At 45.7% G+C, this 16,000-nt stretch overlaps 3 protein-coding genes across 4 annotated transcripts; 1 reads left to right on the top strand and 2 right to left on the bottom strand.

Annotated features, from left to right (window-relative positions):
- Positions 1 to 462: 462 nt before the first annotated feature.
- Positions 463 to 7,466, bottom strand: LRRC42 (leucine rich repeat containing 42). 2 transcript variants are annotated; one of them, XM_021530422.3, is made up of 8 exons: positions 7,410 to 7,466; positions 5,493 to 5,980; positions 3,337 to 3,468; positions 2,195 to 2,313; positions 1,745 to 1,833; positions 1,548 to 1,661; positions 1,310 to 1,394; positions 463 to 943 (listed from the first exon to the last, which is right to left on the bottom strand). In XM_021530422.3, exons 2-8 carry the CDS (start codon positions 5,963 to 5,965, stop codon positions 687 to 689), a joined length of 1,269 nt encoding a protein of 422 aa, XP_021386097.2. In that variant the 5' UTR covers positions 5,966 to 5,980; positions 7,410 to 7,466; the 3' UTR covers positions 463 to 686. The 2 variants fall into 2 exon arrangements, with proteins under 2 accessions (XP_021386097.2, XP_085442350.1); XM_085586224.1 differs by having other exon boundaries at positions 7,339 to 7,466.
- Positions 7,467 to 7,607: 141 nt separating this feature from the next.
- Positions 7,608 to 9,933, top strand: IFT25 (intraflagellar transport 25). The gene is made up of 5 exons (XM_021529707.3): positions 7,608 to 7,751; positions 8,165 to 8,271; positions 8,600 to 8,668; positions 9,207 to 9,250; positions 9,709 to 9,933. The coding sequence occupies exons 1-5, from the start codon at positions 7,654 to 7,656 to the stop codon at positions 9,814 to 9,816; spliced, it is 426 nt and encodes a 141-aa protein (XP_021385382.1). The 5' UTR covers positions 7,608 to 7,653; the 3' UTR covers positions 9,817 to 9,933.
- Positions 9,934 to 10,394: 461 nt separating this feature from the next.
- On the bottom strand, positions 10,395 to 14,868 carry DIO1 (iodothyronine deiodinase 1). Its single transcript, XM_021529696.4, has 4 exons — positions 14,451 to 14,868; positions 12,804 to 12,947; positions 11,554 to 11,753; positions 10,395 to 11,073 (listed from the first exon to the last, which is right to left on the bottom strand). The coding sequence occupies exons 1-4, from the start codon at positions 14,782 to 14,784 to the stop codon at positions 11,008 to 11,010; spliced, it is 744 nt and encodes a 247-aa protein (XP_021385371.2). The 5' UTR covers positions 14,785 to 14,868; the 3' UTR covers positions 10,395 to 11,007.
- Positions 14,869 to 16,000: the final 1,132 nt, after the last annotated feature.

The raw sequence follows: 16,000 nt of genomic DNA on the forward strand, positions 1-16,000 counted from the left end.
TTAAAGGCACACTGAAAATGGGTTTTAAACCACAGAATTATCTGAAATGCAGTGAATTTGCTTGTAAGGGAGAATATATTACAACTGCAGAGCATAATCTCTACAGTAACCTCATTCCAGCTCTCATTTCCTGGGCTAAAATGAGAAAGAAAGGGGACTTGTGTTCCACTTTGGGCTTCTGCAATGGCTGCTGGTGAGGTGTTACTGCCTCTGCCTCCCTTCCCAGAGGTCTGTGCTTATCCTTTGTGCTCCCTCCCTCTGCACAGCCCCATCAGCACAGCTTGTGCTTTCAGGCTGAGGTTTCTGCTCCAGCAGCACTGTAAACATCCCATGGCACTTGACAAGCCCAGTGCAGCTTCATTTCAGGTGAGCTGCAGTGATCTGTGTCCTGCCTCTCGAGAGGCAGGAGAGGAGCAGGGATAGGACCAGCTGTTTTGGTGACAAATACCTTCACCAGGAGAGTTAGTTAAGGATGACAACAAAAACTTTATTTGAAAAAATTATTATGTATTGAAAATATACAGTAGCATTACCAATCTTCTTGTCTCTATCTCTCCCCCAGCACAGGTTATACACAGGCATGTCACAGCAATCAGATTTAACAGTTCTTTGTCACTCCCTCTCAATATGTCCAAATCCTGTCATCAGCAAGAGAACAACAAACAAAAGACCCACTTCTTTCTGACTCAGTAGGTATTTAACAAATCCCAGTCCTCCACAGTGAGGCACAGATGCTTCTGTTTGGAAGTCCTTTCTCTCTCTTGTTCAGCCAAAGCTCTTTTTTTATTGTTCTTTAATTCATGGCTGCCTGCAACCTCCTTTTTCAAAGGTAAATGGCAATTTTCAACGTTTTCCTTATAAAACTGCAAGTTTCCAGATGCTTTAGTTTCTGGCTCGACCAGTGTACATTTGACTACTTCCTCTATTCTGCGTGTCTTGCCGTCTACAAGCAAAAAAAAAAAATCAAGTTTAGATTTTGGGAAAAAGAGAATTATGCTTTAAAATGCATAACTTTGTGGTACAAATTGTTTTCACCAAGCCAGCTTGGAAATGTGCAGAGAAAAAAATACCATTTATATTTTGGACTCAGAATTTTAAGGAAAAAACTCAGTTGTTGTCTATGTGCTGTACTTGAATTATCCAGGAGTCTTACAAACGAAAAAAACTCAAGTACATTGTAATGAAGTTACACAAAGGGCTGAAATTGCACACCTGAGATGCTATTTGTACCATAACCCAAAAGAGTATGGAAATAGTCCCTGTAGAAAAGAAAATAAATCAGCCCTGTGGTGTCCATGCAGTTACGTACAGAAGCGAAGAGCTGCTACTCTGGATCTCAAGTTGTCCTGGGGCTTCATGGCCTCCGTAACTGCCTGCTCCCACTGCAGAACTGTCTGAAAGAGCAGATGAAGCAGTTAAAATGTGTCTTGTAAAATTTACAGAAATATCATTGGAAACAGCTCCATCCCTTGTTCTTTCCTATTCAGCGATTTTGTATTCTAGAAGACAAATTTTTAGAGAGTACAGCAGGTTTAACCCCTCCTTACCTGCTCTGCCCATCCCTCTGTTTTGCAGTTACTGTGATCAAATTCTTTCAGAGGCACTTTTGAGTGAACCAGGCCTATCTGCATTTGAAGCCGCTTTATGACAGCATCAACATCCTGGGCAAAAAGGGAAATAAAGTAGTCAGAAGGCAAGAATTTTTATTACACTTGTCCAGTAAACTTTTTCAGATGATTTTTACCTTGAGACCTGTCCCAGAAATGTCCAAACAATTCAGTTTCTTGAAAGAAAGAAGGTATCCAATTCCCACATCTGTGATTTTAGGGTTACCTGTAAGGCCACATAAAATCAAGTAGGCTTCATGATGTGGAAAAAGATTATTAAAATACCATGGAAGTATTTGTTCCAAAAGCTAATACTGGAACAAAACTGACTTTGCCGCTCTAATTATCAAAATACAAATATTTACAATACCAATTCTCAAACTACTAAAAGTATTTATGTGAGTAGCAAATGCCTGAGACCTCAGGTCTGCCCTGTGCGTTCTGGGAGGCTGCTGGTGAGATCTGGGGTTGAGCACTTGGCTCATGGGAATCAACAAATTAATCATATTCCTTCAGTGCTAAGGAGGGTAAATTCTTTATCAGAAAGGACACAGGATCTTTGTGTCATGGGACCATGCAGCACTTACAGGACAAGTCCAGCACCAGCAGATTCTCAAGCCCCTTTTTCAGCACGCGGACGGGCGCTGTCATCCTGCGCAGGCCGGCATCTGACAGGGAGTTGTCCTTCAGGAGAAGCCTTTCCACACTGCCAGCAGAGATACAAACATGGAATTTATGGCCATTGTTTCTCAGAGTTTTAGAAAATGTCCTACAACTCTGTGTCAGAAGGGTCATCCTGTGCCAGCCCCTACAGGCTCACTGTAAAAAGCAGTGAGGAAGGAGCCTGGGTTAGCAGGAGTAACAAATATCTTTACATTTCCCTGCTAGCTCAACAGAAGCACCACTTGAGCAGCCATGCCCACAGCTCCAGTGACAAACTGATTCTAGAGCCAAACGTTTGCCAACAGAGACAATAAGCTTCTTTATACCCTGAAGTTATTTATACCAAGGCTGCCAAACTGAAATGCACTCAAAACGAAGAAAATGCTTGGCAAACCGAGAGGACAGATTCAATAAGTGATCATAAGCAATGATTTTAAGAAAATAATGAGGTTGTATAACAGATTAACAAAACTCAGGAAGAAACATCACATTTAAGTGCTCTTCAGAGCACTTCAAGATAAAACCTTGATGCAAAATGCACCAAAATCTTACAGTAACATAATATCCTTAATTAGCAGTCATCCTACCTAATGCTTCCAAAATTATCTACTCATCAGTTTTTTGTACACAAGAAAATTACAAAATTTACTGGTTTGAGATGTTAACTAACCAAATAATCAACATCCTGCTTGCAGAAATCTTAATGTAGAACACTAGTTTGGTTAAAAATCTGGCTGAAAAAGTTCCCCCTTAAAATAGGAAATGTAAAACTGTTCCAAATGTTAAAGATGCATTTTTTACCTAGACAATAAAAATTATAAAAAGTTTATATAAAACATGAGCTAGTAAATTATCTTGCATAATTTTAGTACTTTTTATGATTCAGTATGTGCTTTGTGCACAATAAATTCTGTATTTTGTTTACCTACAGAACAGGTTTTATGAACAACCAAAATCTTCAACCTTACACTCCGTAGTCTGTGAAACTTCCCTTTAAAGTCTCAGCCTGATTCTTTGAACTGCTTAGTGGTAGGAAAGAGTCATTTTTAGCTCAAGAAATTGGTACCTAGACAGGGCCTCTTTGGTGAGGTGTTCCAGCAGCTCATGTTCATCTCCAAGTTTACAGTAGGAGAGATCCAAACACGTCAGCTCCCGGAAAGACTTAATTTCTTCAAGCTTTTCAGAGATAACCAGGTACCTGCAAAGCCAAAAAAAAAAAAAAAAAAAAAAGCCCTCAGTGCTCAGGCATGTAAGTCCACATCCCCAAGTGCCATAAGCACAATGCACTCGTTTCTGCCAAGTACCTATGCGAAAATTGACAGAAATTACCCAGCTGCACTAAGTACCTCTTTATGTGCAGCTGGCACACAAGTCTGAATTCCCAGTCTTCTCCTTAAATCACTGTCATGGTTTAGATTTGATTCAACTTGTAAATATTGCTGTTAGGAGCTTCTTTACAGATTATTGCTGTATTATTTCAGAATAATGCAAAATGTCTCAGTTTATAGTCAGTTTCACAAACTGCTCTTCCTAGGAAAGGTACAGACAAACCCACATTCATCCAGGTTTAAAATCCACCTCAAACATGGATTTTAAACAGGACAGGATAGCCTTTCAGTAGCAAAATTTTAGTTTTTATATATGTCAATAAAATGCTTGAGTAGAGGTAGAAGTCCAGGACTGGCCAGAGCTGAGGCAGCAGTTACTCTGGGTTTTTTTTCAGCTGTGCTGGTTCCCTGGTGTGATTCACTCAGCAGCCACGCAAACATCTGTGCTGGAGCTATTCAGTAGGAGGTTCAGAGATGGGAACAAACCACTGAAGAATGGCAGGCATGAGTATGCAGTAATGAGCACGTAGCCCTCAGTACCTCCCCTGCAGTCACCTCTTGCTGTCCCTGTGGCAAGACAAGCTCCAAATTCACTGATACCTCCTGAATTTACCTTGTATTCCCCATGGCAAGACACACCCTGAGGTCAGCATCTTCACTGCATATACTGGGGGTGATTATTAACCTGATCCCTCCAAGAACACCTCTTTGTCCATGCAAACAAGAGGACCTTAATATCATCCCAGTGTAATTGTACCCCTCAAACCACCCCACTCAAACCCCTTGCCTGTGCAATTTGGCTCTGCAAAAAGCACAATAAACAGAGCATAAGCCAGTTCTCGAGAGAGATTATTAGCTCAGGGGGGTTCTGGAGAGTGGGCTCTTAGAAATAAAATTCATCAGAAAATGCCTTAATGCCTTACTTCCTGGATTTCAAAGACTTGATGCTTAACTCAGCTTTCTGTAATGGCAAAAGATGCCAGAAGTAGCTTAATTTCTAAATTAAGCCCATAAAATTATCTGTGCTAGAGATAAAAAGGGAGAAGGTTTAAAGGATAAAACAAAGGATAATTGACTTCTACTCAAACATTCCCACTGTGCTCAGAACACCCTTGGTACTTCAGATGAATATGCCAGTACTTTGATTTTAAACTGGATAAACCATCCCTTTTTCAAGTGTAGAGATGGAAGAGAAGGGTTCTATTACTGGGAAAGACTTCAGTAGGAGCAAGGCTTTAAAAACATAATCCAGTTTTAAACTTGGCAAGACTCTTTCAGTTAAAGATGTGGGCACTGAGAAGATGGAAAAACTAGTGCCGAACTGTAATCAGGACCTCGTTAAAGTACAGCCAATATGGGGTGGTAACAAGGTAAAATCTGCTTGATTTTAAAGCCTGCAACTTACCAACAAGTCTGTATCTTCTTCTGAGCCCTCAAAATGAGACATATCAGAAAGCTTATAGTTAGTAAACCTGAACAATTTGCAGGGGTGTATTTTATCTGTACAGTCAGCTAAGTGTGTTGAAAAGCTTTTAAACAGCAATTAAAGAGACATCCCATGAAATACCTGAGAAGGCACTCAGCACACGGATTTCCACAGAAGTTATTATTATTGTTAAAAATAGTTGCAGGTTTAATCTTCCATATAAGATCCCCTGTTGGTTAAAGCAGAGGCAGTCTGTTACCTCTGTTATGATTTGTATCTTAAAATGAAACCTACAGCTTCACTTGTAGGAAAGGGATGGGATAAAAGCACAAGAATCAGATAGTGCTCAGGGCATTTAATTAATGTTACGTGGTGTTGTAAGGCTAAAATGTATTTTTATTTAATTTAATTTAGGGGAAGTTTGAAGTGTGCTAGCAGAAGACAAGATTTGTTAGGGGACACACTTACCTGTTCCGCAAGCACAGTGAGCACAGCACCAAACTGCCATAGGCTTCAGTGAATTTCTGCAGAGCTCTCAGTCCTGTCACTGGCTCTGTGAACTTTTGTCTTGCTTCTGCTGCTGAAAAGAGCTTTTCAGCAATCTGCTCTGGGAAACCAATCAACGAGTCAATGTGATCTACATTGTCAGAAATGTAACCCAGCACTAGGCTGAAGAGGGACTTGGCCGAGTAGCGGAGGTTCCCCTCCTTGGTGTAGGTGAAGATGAAATGATCAGTCCTCTGCCTCCTTGCCCTATCATCCTCCCTGTTCATGCAAAGCTCCACTGAAAAAGTTCTGGAAAACAGACTGAAAGGTCTTGCTTTGGGAGTGACATTCTGTACGCTGCCTGCACCCCGATTTACCACATGCAGCTTCCCATTTTCACGCACGTATATTGGCCCAGTATCCAAATGGCTTTCTGAGTGGAGACAGTACGACATTCCCCTCGATCAGCTCTGTAAAAACAAATCACAGACAAGTGAAGAACAGCCACAGTCAAAAACATGACCTAGGGAAGCCCCCAAAGCTGGCAGCTCCCCTTAGAGCCCTGAGCATGGCCACGTAGCAAGGAGGGCAGGCTGTGTGGAGCAGGGGCGTGAGCTGCCTGCCACCAAACCACCCACCCCATCCGAGTGGGAGCTGGACCCCGGGCTGGCTGAGACCCCCGGGATAGATCCCAGGCCCGGGATGGAGACAGGGGCAGCGGGAGAGGGGTTGAGTGGGAAGTGCCCGCACAACCAGGCCTGGCTCTGCTGCAGGCAGGAGCAGGAGAAGAAGGAGGAAGAGGAGGGCACATGTCTGACTGCAGCTGGGCAATGGAGCCTGCTGGAACCTCCCTCCCGGGGAGGGTGGGCATCTCCCGGCGCCCCTTCCCCGGTGCCAGGGGGCTCTGGCTGGCGAGCGGGTCTGGGGGGGGCAGGAGAGCTCAGACCTGCCCTGGCGAGGGGCAGGGCAGGGACAGGATCCTCTCGCCTCCCGGCCGGCGGGGCTGGCAAGCGGGCCCTGCCCCAGGGGGGCCGGGGGTACCAGGACGGATGGGGAGCCGGGTGCGAAGGGATCGGGTCCAACCCGGAGAGGAGCTGGGAAGGGTCTGCGAAGGGATCGGGCTGTGCCCGGGGCTGAGTGCGCCGTGAGCGGGCACTGCCCCGAGGGGCGCCGGGGGAAGGGCACCGGGGGAACGGGCACCGGGGGAACGGGCACAGGGGAAGGGCACCGGGGGAAGGGACACCGGGGGATGGGGCACCGGGGGAACGGGCACCGGGGGAAGGGCACCGGGGGATGGGGCACCGGGGGAACGGGCACCGGGGGAAGAGCACCGGGGGAACGGGCACCGGGGGATGGGGCACCGGGGGAAGAGCACCGGGGGAACGGGCACCGGGGGAACGGGCACCGGGGGATGGGGCACCGGGGGATGGGGCACCGGGGGATGGGGCACCGGGGAAGGGCACAGGGGGAACGGGCACAGGGGGAAGAGCACCGGGGGAAGGACACCGGGGGAAGGGGCACCGGGGGAAGGGGCACCGGGGGAAGAGCACCGGGGGAACGGGCACAGGGGGAAGAGCACCGGGGGAAGGACACCGGGGGAAGGGGCACCGGGGGATGGGGCACCGGGGAAGGGCACAGGGGGAACGGGCACAGGGGGAAGAGCACCGGGGGAAGGGGCACCGGGGGAAGGACACCGGGGGAAGGGGCACCGGGGGAAGGGGCACAGGGGGAAGGGCGCCGGGGGAAGGGCACAGGGGGAAGGGGCACCGGGGAAGGGGCACCGGGGGAAGGGGCACCGGGGGAAGAGCACCGGGGGAAGGGTCCCCACCCCGCCCCTCTCCGCCCGGGCAGGGAGGCCAGAATCCCTCTGGTTCCCCGATCCCCCCGGCCGCCACCTACCTGCCCCGGGAGGGGCCGCGCCGTCAGCCGGGCCGGGGCTCGGCGCTCCCGCCCCGCGGCGCCCGCGGGCGGCGGGCGGGGCGCAGCGGGGCCCGGGGCAGCGGGGCCCCGCCCGGCCAGCGGCGAGCCCGGCTCCCCGCGGCGGCCCCGCCCGGCCAGCGGCGGGCCCGGCTCCCCGCGGCGGCCGCGGCCGCAGGGGAGGAGCCGCCGCGGTTGCCCGGGAGCGGCAGCGCCGCGGCGGGCGATGGGAGCCGCCGACTGGTGCCGGAGCTCGGCGGGGGCCGCGCTGGTCCTGGCCACGTCCAGCGATGCCGAGCACCCCGCCGAGAGCGTGGCGGACGGGTGAGGGCCGGCGGGGCCGGCGGGGCCGGCGGGGGCGGCGGGAGCGGAGCCCGCCGGGCGCGGCCCTCGCCCTCCCGCTGGAGCCGCCGCACGGCGGGAGAGCTCGGCGCCCGCCGCCGCCGCAATCCTGTGCGGGGCCGCCCCAGAGAGCGGCCCCGTCCTTGTACAGGGCCCTGCTGAAAGCACCCCAAATAAAAATGCATCCCCCTTCCTTTCCCCCCTCTTTCCCCTATTCGTTTTCGTCCCTCTCCTTCCCTTCCTCGCTCTCCCCCTGTTTTTCCACCCTTTTCCACCCTTCTTCCCCTCCGCTTTTCCCCTTCCTTTCCACTCCATGTTTTTCTGTGGTATATTTCATTCAAGATGGTTATAGATGGAAAGCTTCAGTTGAGGATTTTGTTCTGTTCTCTCTACAGAAGTTCCAAAACATTTTGGACGACTACGGGCATGTTCCCACAGGAACTGATTATTGGATTTCCCAAATGTGTAAAAATCAGCAAAGTCGCCATCCAGTGTTATTTGGGTAAGACTTTGTGTCTTGCCATAGGAAATATGTGCTATATTAAAATGCGTGTCTGTGCCTTAAAAGTTCCCACAGTAGTGTCATAGTCGGTATGTAGCCACTTTTAAGAGATTTGTAAACATTTAATTTACATAAAGATTTAATTTTGCATAAAGATTCATTTTCATAAAGCAATTGTCCTTTGTATCCACAATCCCCATAGCGTAGAGAAAAAAAAAATTAGTTAATGCTCTGAAAGTGTTTTGTGGTTGTAAAGTGATGGAATAGATATCAGTGTCAATAAAGAATCAGAACTTGTGTTGATATTTTGAATTGATATATATTTTAGTGCGGACCTTAAGGATTGAAAGAAGCACATCTAAGGACCCTGTGGGTTTTGAACAATGTGTTGAAAAAGGTAAGACTGAGTTTGTGGGCTTTTTGGGGGGCAATGTTTTTTTCAGTGAATCACTGTAACCCCTCATCTATTTGTTGAGTAAAGTGTGGGGTGATGATTATTTTATTAGACATTAATGTAACAGTCACATTTAAGTGAATTTTTTAACTGCTGGTCTCTGCAGCAGTTCAGAGAGTAAACTGCTGTATAAGGGCTAAAAGTGCTACTTGTGCACTTTATGTTCCAAAAATTAAAAACAGGCTTACATAGTATGATAGAGTGCCATTTCCTGGATTGTTTGGCTTGGGGATTGGCTTTTTTTAGTGCCTCTTGGGTGACTTTGTTATAACACTGTAATGAGTGGGATGTATATATACATACACAGACTGGGATACTGCAAAAATGTATTCTCTTAAATCACCTGTAAAAATAAAAAAGAACAATGTCTATATGTAGCGTAAATTAATTGTCCTTGAACTCACTTGAACTCTGAGTCCAGTGAAAACTTCACTGCATTGCACATTGTTCTTCATTGTTTACCTTAAAATATATTTTGTAGATTTGCAGCACAGAGAAGGACAGCTCCAAATGGAAGAATTTACAGTGAGTATTTGCAGTGTACATCAGTAGTGGTTCATGAAATGGCATGTCTGGATTGAGTGGGGAGAAACCATAAAGAAACCAAATGTGTCTCTATTTACAATTATTGCTCAGTTGGTGTTAAAGGGAGGAGTTTGTAGATTGTGGTGTGAAATTGCACTTCCCAGCTGCTCCTCTGTAGATTATGCTATGAAATTGTACCTGCCTAGTGCTCCTAATGAGGTGCAAGGGCCCTTTCCAGAAATGTGGCAATTTCCTCTCCTTCAGTTGCTGCCTTTAAGGCTACAGAATTCAGGAGGTGATGGGATTTTTTTGAGTTGCAGGTCAAAGAACTTGATTTATGTGCAGTTCAAGAAGGAACCCTGAAGTACCCAGATCCTCGTGTTTAACAAACTTTTGCAAATGTGCTTTGGTGGTTTTGTTACTACAGAGGATGCAATGACATTTTATTCCTTCTGCAGCTTCCTGAGTTCCAAGCCACTTACTTGCGCTTCATCATCAAATCTGGCTTTGATCACTTTGTGTCAGTGCACCGGGTGATGGCAGAGGGCACAGCAGAGAACACTTGAGCCCAGCTTAAGTTTGGGCCCCCACTTTATTTTTTTATAAGGAAGTTAAATTTCAATACCTGCACTGCAGAAAATGTTTATTATTAGAACCTTGTATTAAAGTGGTTTTGGAAGGTATGGATGTGGTATATATTCCTTGCTGGTTTAATGTATGGAATAGGATAGAAGAATACAGATAATAAGATCATCAAGTCCAACCACAACACAGTGCAGTTATTAATTGTAGTAACAGCTTTTTCATTTTGTAACCTAAACTGTCAGCCTGGAACACCTGAGCGTAACTGAGTCCATTTAAGGTAGTGTATTTGTATCAGGTTTACATAATACATTAACTAAAACTTAATTTCCTGTAAAATATTTCCCTTGCACTCTGAGTTAAATAGGAAAAAAAGTTTGAGCTACTTAAGTGGGATGTATTACTTCCACTGTCAAACAAGTCCTTCAGAAGTCCTTAAGTTGCTAACTCTCTGATCAGCTCAAACTCAGAGATTGTTAGAATGAATATAAATGTCTGCTAATGCTTAGAAATAACCTGGGGGAGAGAGGCAGGGAAGGAATGGAAATAATCAGAAACCAAATGAAGTGTTTTGATAGGCTTTTAATAATTATACATCAGTCCCTTGTTTCTATAAATATTCTCTAGAATCAGGTCACAGCCACCAGTGCTTTAGGCTGGGACCATCATAACAAATACTCATAGAAACAGATGCTGATAGAGATTGTCTTGCTCAGAAGCCTCCTGAAGTCAGTGAAAGGGAACATTTTATATATACAAATGCAATGTGTATAGTAATGTGAAATCAGTTGCTTTGCATGCTAGTGGACTCTTGGAAATGTCACCACCCTGAAGTTTATCTTGCAGGATATTTATAACAAATATAAATGTTGGTATCCAGAGCTCAATGGACTCAGCTCCCACATTACTGAATTTGGTATAAGAGTAGTAATTTACTGCAGAACAGAAGTTGGTGTTGTAGGGATGATACCTGAAAGTTTCTGGGCAAACATAATAAACCTCATTCCAGGTGCTCCTTGCATATACAACAATGCATATACTTGCATATACAACATTCTTCTTCTTGTCTCTATGGCTGTTTTTAAATTCTGTTTTTTGTTCCTTAGATGTAGATCTGTGATAAATTATTTTTGAACTTCTCTGTCCAAATAGTTTTTGCTTCAAAGTCTTCTTTTTTATTTCAGTTTTTCTAGGATGGCACGTATTTCCTGGGGGTGGTAATTCCAAGGCCCCACTCCTCCCTGCAAAGGGAATAAAATGACACAGGGATGCTCAAGCAGACAGAGCAGAAATCCTTCAGAGCACAGCAGCTGCACCAGAACGGTGGGCAGGTGTGCCTTGGGCTCCCTTTCCACTAGAGCCATCCCTGGGAGATGGTTATGCACTAGTTACACCCTGCTGTGTCACTGGGACAGAGCCAATGTCTGAATCCTGGAAGTGGGAAGTGTTCCTGGATTTCACAGCTTAGATGTACCTCGGGTTACTAGTGAGCCAAAAGATAAATATTTGAGCAAGACTGAGGTGTACATCAAATATGTACATTATAAAGGCCCAGACTGGTTTTGCTGCATTTTCATTTCTCTCCACATTTACAGTGCATTGTGAAATGTTTAGGTCTCAAACAGAATGAAATACTGACTGTTAAATGTAAAGCAGTCTCAAGTTACCTTGAAATGTAAAAATCTCTCTATACTGTGCTCATTGCTACTGATATTTTTTACCTTGTAGATGACCTTCCCTCCTTGAAGCACGTAGAGTCGCTCTGGCAGCGCAGCATATTTTGAACTGCTCAGGTTTTCCATAGTGTCTAAAACCACTGGACATAAAGGGTGACTTTTCTGAAGAAATTGTGCTGCAATTTTTCGATCTTCAAGGCTTCTGTGATTTTTAATAATGACATTGTTTTTAAAAGCCCATCCATCTAAAACAAATAAGGAAGGGATTTAGCAGTGAAGATTTTGAATAGGTGCAAGAGTGGGTATGTATTGTGTGTCATATCCCAAAACTAGGTTAAAAGAATCTTGCAGTTTATTCTTAACATCAAAACTTGCCATGAAGTGAAAGCCCCCCTCAAATTATGGCAGCACTATAGCTTTCCAATAAGTGATCCCAAGATCTGTTTTTTTTTTCCCTCATCAAACTGTATTTTCCTCTTGCCCTGGATTCAGAAATATTTGATGGATCTTAGCTGAAATTCTCCCACATAGATCTACCCTAGAAAGACACCAGGTGGGGAACATGTATTGGGTAAGGTTTGTCAGTGTTAATTTTGTTTGATGGTACTCATTAAGCCTATAAACCAAAATTACAGGTCTGTGAGAAGCGAAATGTGAGCCAGGACACACCTTTGTTTTTCAGAACTATGCAAACAAACACTGGCACACAACTCTTCCCAGTAAAGTAGAAACTAGTAAAAGGGTTTCATGACTGACTTAGTCATTAACAGATTCTCAGTTGTTGAAAATGACATATTGCTACAAAACTATAAATGTTAGGTTTTAGAAAAACATTTAATCCTGGGATAAAACCAGTGCCAATGTGTTACTTAGAATCCAGTGTAGATAAACAAGTGTGGTTTGTTTGCTTGCTAAATTTTTCAAATTGGAGTCTGCATCCTGTTCTTGGAAAATACTAAAAACTAATTTTTTGTCCTGTTAACACATTGTACACTTAACTTTTGTTCTATGAAATGTCTTTTCTTCCTCTTTCCAAAAGGAGCTGTACTAACATTGAGAAGCAATTGTTAAAAGCTACAACTGTGTCCTTGACATGAGTAACTCAGTGTAAAGTCAGAAGTGTAAGTAGAATCTTAGGAGAATTAGGGACACAAACTGTTGCCTAGATGTGGTGTTGCCACTTGATTTGAAGATTCCTGTCTCGTTTGCAGCTCCTTTGCTGGCACACTTTTTTTCCCTAAAGGAAGTGACATGTTTGAAGCTGTGGTTGGCACCACTGTGGTGTTTTAATGTACCTATGGCATGAGCTTCCTCAATGTAGATGATAAGGAAATCTGCTATTGAGCTGAAATCTTTGATGAGCTTGTTGAACTCATCAAATTTTAGCATAAATGAAGGTCAGGTGCAACTTCCAAAGTTCAGGATTAAAGGTCGGTTATCTGGGAAAAAAAAAAGAAAAAGTTTTGTGATTAAGTGAGGGGAGGAAGGACAGAATTAAATACACTGAACTGAGCCTCTGGTGGAGGGATTCTTGTACAACACTAAGTGACTTCATAAACTTCTCCTAGATCAGTAAAATCAGCAGCAGAACCTCTGCATCTCTGCAAAGCAGGCATAAAGGTGTTTTTCCTAGCCTGGCTCTATCTGTGCTGCATCCAGCAAAGAGTTTACCTGAGAGAACCCTGTCCAGTACAGGCAGTCACACAGCTTCTCTTTTCCTCATCACAAGAGCAAATTTGCAAGTTACCAACATTTTTGGGATTGGTTACTGATCCAGAATGGGTATTTCAGCCTCCCTGAGATCCTTGGTATGCAGCAACATCAAAAATCTCAAATGTGGCCTTCTGCAAGGTCATCCAGGGACAGTGGTTCAGGGGTGGGCATTGAGGACAGAGTCCCAGTGCCTTTTCGTGTCCAGGTTTTTTTAGGTGTGTCAGTTCAAGCTGAGCTGAGGGGAAACTGTAGACTTTTCAGTCATGCATCACAGGCTTTCATGCTTTCAATGTATTTCTGCAATTCCTGTCCAAACAGAACTCTGGTTATATATTATTATTGAACTGATCTTACACTGGCAAAAGTATCTGCACTTGCTTACAAATTAACACAGTACTGTGTTTGTGTTGGCATCTGTTTGCAAGGCCTTGATTTAAGAGAGCTTGCAGGATTTTTAAGCACCTCTTTTAGTCTGGTTATGTTAAATTCCATTGAATTTGTTCAAGACCTTTCTGGCATGGCTTAACTTAAAAGCTGCTGCTAACATAGATCCACATCCTAAAGAATTAAATAACAGTGGTGCCTTCCTGTAGATACTATGTATCTCTTCTCTGAATTTGCAGCCCATTTTCTACATAAATATCTATATATAATTAGGGAAGCAGAGTGAGAGAAGGATGTAATCCCTCCCGTGGGGATGGAGGCTGCAGCTTAATGATTAATTCCACATTCTGCTGGGATCTCAGTGGGAGGCAGTGGACAAAATACAAAGCAGCTACTTCTGCTTTATTCCCAGCCACTTTAGATCAGGAAAAACCCACTGTGTGCTTTCTAGGCTTTAGGCTAGCTAAGGGGGCTGGTGTGGAATTTTCTGTGTGGACAGGGAATGACAGCCAACACTCAGGAATCATTGCACACGTTTCAGTTCTGGGCCTTCTTTCCCTAAAACAAATTATTACCTTGGCTTTCAGCAAAAAGCGTTTCTAGGCAGAGCCAGCTCTTGCAAAAGCTCTGTGGTGTGAAGGGATAGCATAGACAGGGTGATAAATGCAGGTTGTTTTTCACAACCACGAAGCAGCTGGAGTAAATGTGCTGCATCTTCTCCAGCAGGTGAGTGCTGGTGGTCTGCACATGATGCACTCCAGTGCCAGCTGCCTGTCCCTGCTCCCTCAGCAGCATCTCCTCATTCATGCTCTCAGCAAACCCAGCCCAGCTACTCAGTTACTGACCTTTCATGAAATCCAGGAGGTGACAAACTTCCCCACCGAGGGTCACCACGGGAGTGTTGGGAGCAGGATGTCCTTCATAGGCTTCATCCTCCAGCCTCTTCCACTTCACCTTCAGCACAAACTGCAAATACTTGAAGCTGAAGAAAGTTGGGCCCCAGTTTTCGTAGCTGAACTTTGGATTCTGGTTCATTCTGCTCTTTTCTCCCATCTTTAGGATATATCTTTTCATGGCCTTGGGGAACAGTATCATCAGTGTTTTGCCCACAACAACAGTCAGAGTAACCTGCAGAAGGATCAGGATTTTCTGTAGCACTCCCCTGATGCCCGACATCATGCTGGGGAGGTCTGGCCGCTCGTGATGGGAGCACAGTGAGAGGCAGGGGCAAAGGTAGAGGGTGAGGGGGAGGGAGAACGTTCACGTGTTTGAGTTTCTGCCTTGCCTTGCTGTCCTCTTCCTGCACTTCAGCCCCTGTGTGAGCAAGGATCCTGCCAGCCATGCTCCCTCCAGCTGCACCAGAGGCATCAAGTGCAGCCAGGGTGGGGGTGAGGTGCTCACTGCAGAGCTGTGAGGATTATCCACAAATGTGGTCTGTGCTGTACAAATGAGGGGAGCTGGATCAGGGTGTTCTCCCTGAATCCCAGAGTAAAGGCTTGAGGCCTTGGGTCATGCAGATGCAAACAGTGCCCTGTTCTTTCTGCTCTGGGGCTCTGCTGCACTCCAGGGTTTGGCATTTTGGGGCTGAAGGATTAAAAAAAAAGTGTGTGTATGTATATATATATATTGCAGTATATGTAATATCCAGCTGGTCTCCTGTCGCTGTCAAAGCAGGACGGGAATGAAGAGGCTCTGACTCAGAAGGCTGTTGAGAGTAAAACTCTGTTTTTATTCATAATACACTGCTCTTTTATACAGAGCTCCGCAAGGACCAAATCCATTGGTTCTGAAGTGAAAACAACCCACCACCATTGGTGCAGAGTGCTTGACGCACAGTGATAGAACTTAACTATAAAAAATGTGAAAAACAAGAGAGATAAAGAATTATTTACATTCTTTGCCAGCTCTTTCCCAGGCCTCTGCCTGGCTAGAAACTCTGTTTCTTCCTTTGAGTGAATCTGAGTCCCACAGTCTCCAGCACAGGAAGGACATGGATCTGTTGGAGCAAGGCCTCAAGAACCCACCAAGATCAGAGGGATGCTGTGAGAATGGGCTGGGAGAATTTGGATTGTTCAGCATGGAGAAGAGAAGGCTTTGTGGTGACCTAACTGGGACCTTCCAGCACCTGAAGGGAGATGAGAGATGGAGAGAGGCAAGGCAGTGACGGGACAAGGGGGCACGGCTGCAAACCGAGAGGGCAGGTTTAGAGTAGGTATGGAGAAGAAATTCTCTCCTGTGAGGGCGGGCAGGCCCTGGCACAGGGCGCCCAGGGAAGCTGCGGCCGGGCCTGGATCCCTGGGAGTGCCCAAGGCCAGGCTGGACACGGGCTGGGACCAGCCCGTTCTGGTGGGAGGGGTCCCTGCCATGGCAAGGAGCTGAAACCAGATGAGCTTTA

The sequence above is a fragment of the Lonchura striata genome, chromosome 8, assembly GCF_050655825.1.
Source record: "Lonchura striata isolate lonStrDom1 chromosome 8, ASM5065582v1, whole genome shotgun sequence".
Taxonomy (NCBI): Eukaryota; Metazoa; Chordata; class Aves; order Passeriformes; family Estrildidae; genus Lonchura; species Lonchura striata.

Bases quoted from the DNA above. Each gene is read 5' to 3' on its own strand.
- LRRC42 (XM_021530422.3), bottom strand. From the start codon at position 5,965: ATGTCGTACTGTCTCCACTCAGAAAGCCATTTGGATACTGGGCCAATA. The intron at 3,469-5,492 runs GTAAGTGTGTCC...TTGGCTTTGCAG, and splicing joins TCACTGTGCTTGCGGAACAG to GTACCTGGTTATCTCTGAAA. The intron at 1,834-2,194 runs GTAAGTGCTGCA...GTGGCCTTACAG, and splicing joins GCTGGTGCTGGACTTGTCCT to GTAACCCTAAAATCACAGAT.
- IFT25 (XM_021529707.3), top strand. From the start codon at position 7,654: ATGGGAGCCGCCGACTGGTGCCGGAGCTCGGCGGGGGCCGCGCTGGTC. The intron at 8,669-9,206 runs GTAAGACTGAGT...TATATTTTGTAG, and splicing joins TGAACAATGTGTTGAAAAAG to ATTTGCAGCACAGAGAAGGA. The intron at 9,251-9,708 runs GTGAGTATTTGC...TTCCTTCTGCAG, and splicing joins TCCAAATGGAAGAATTTACA to CTTCCTGAGTTCCAAGCCAC.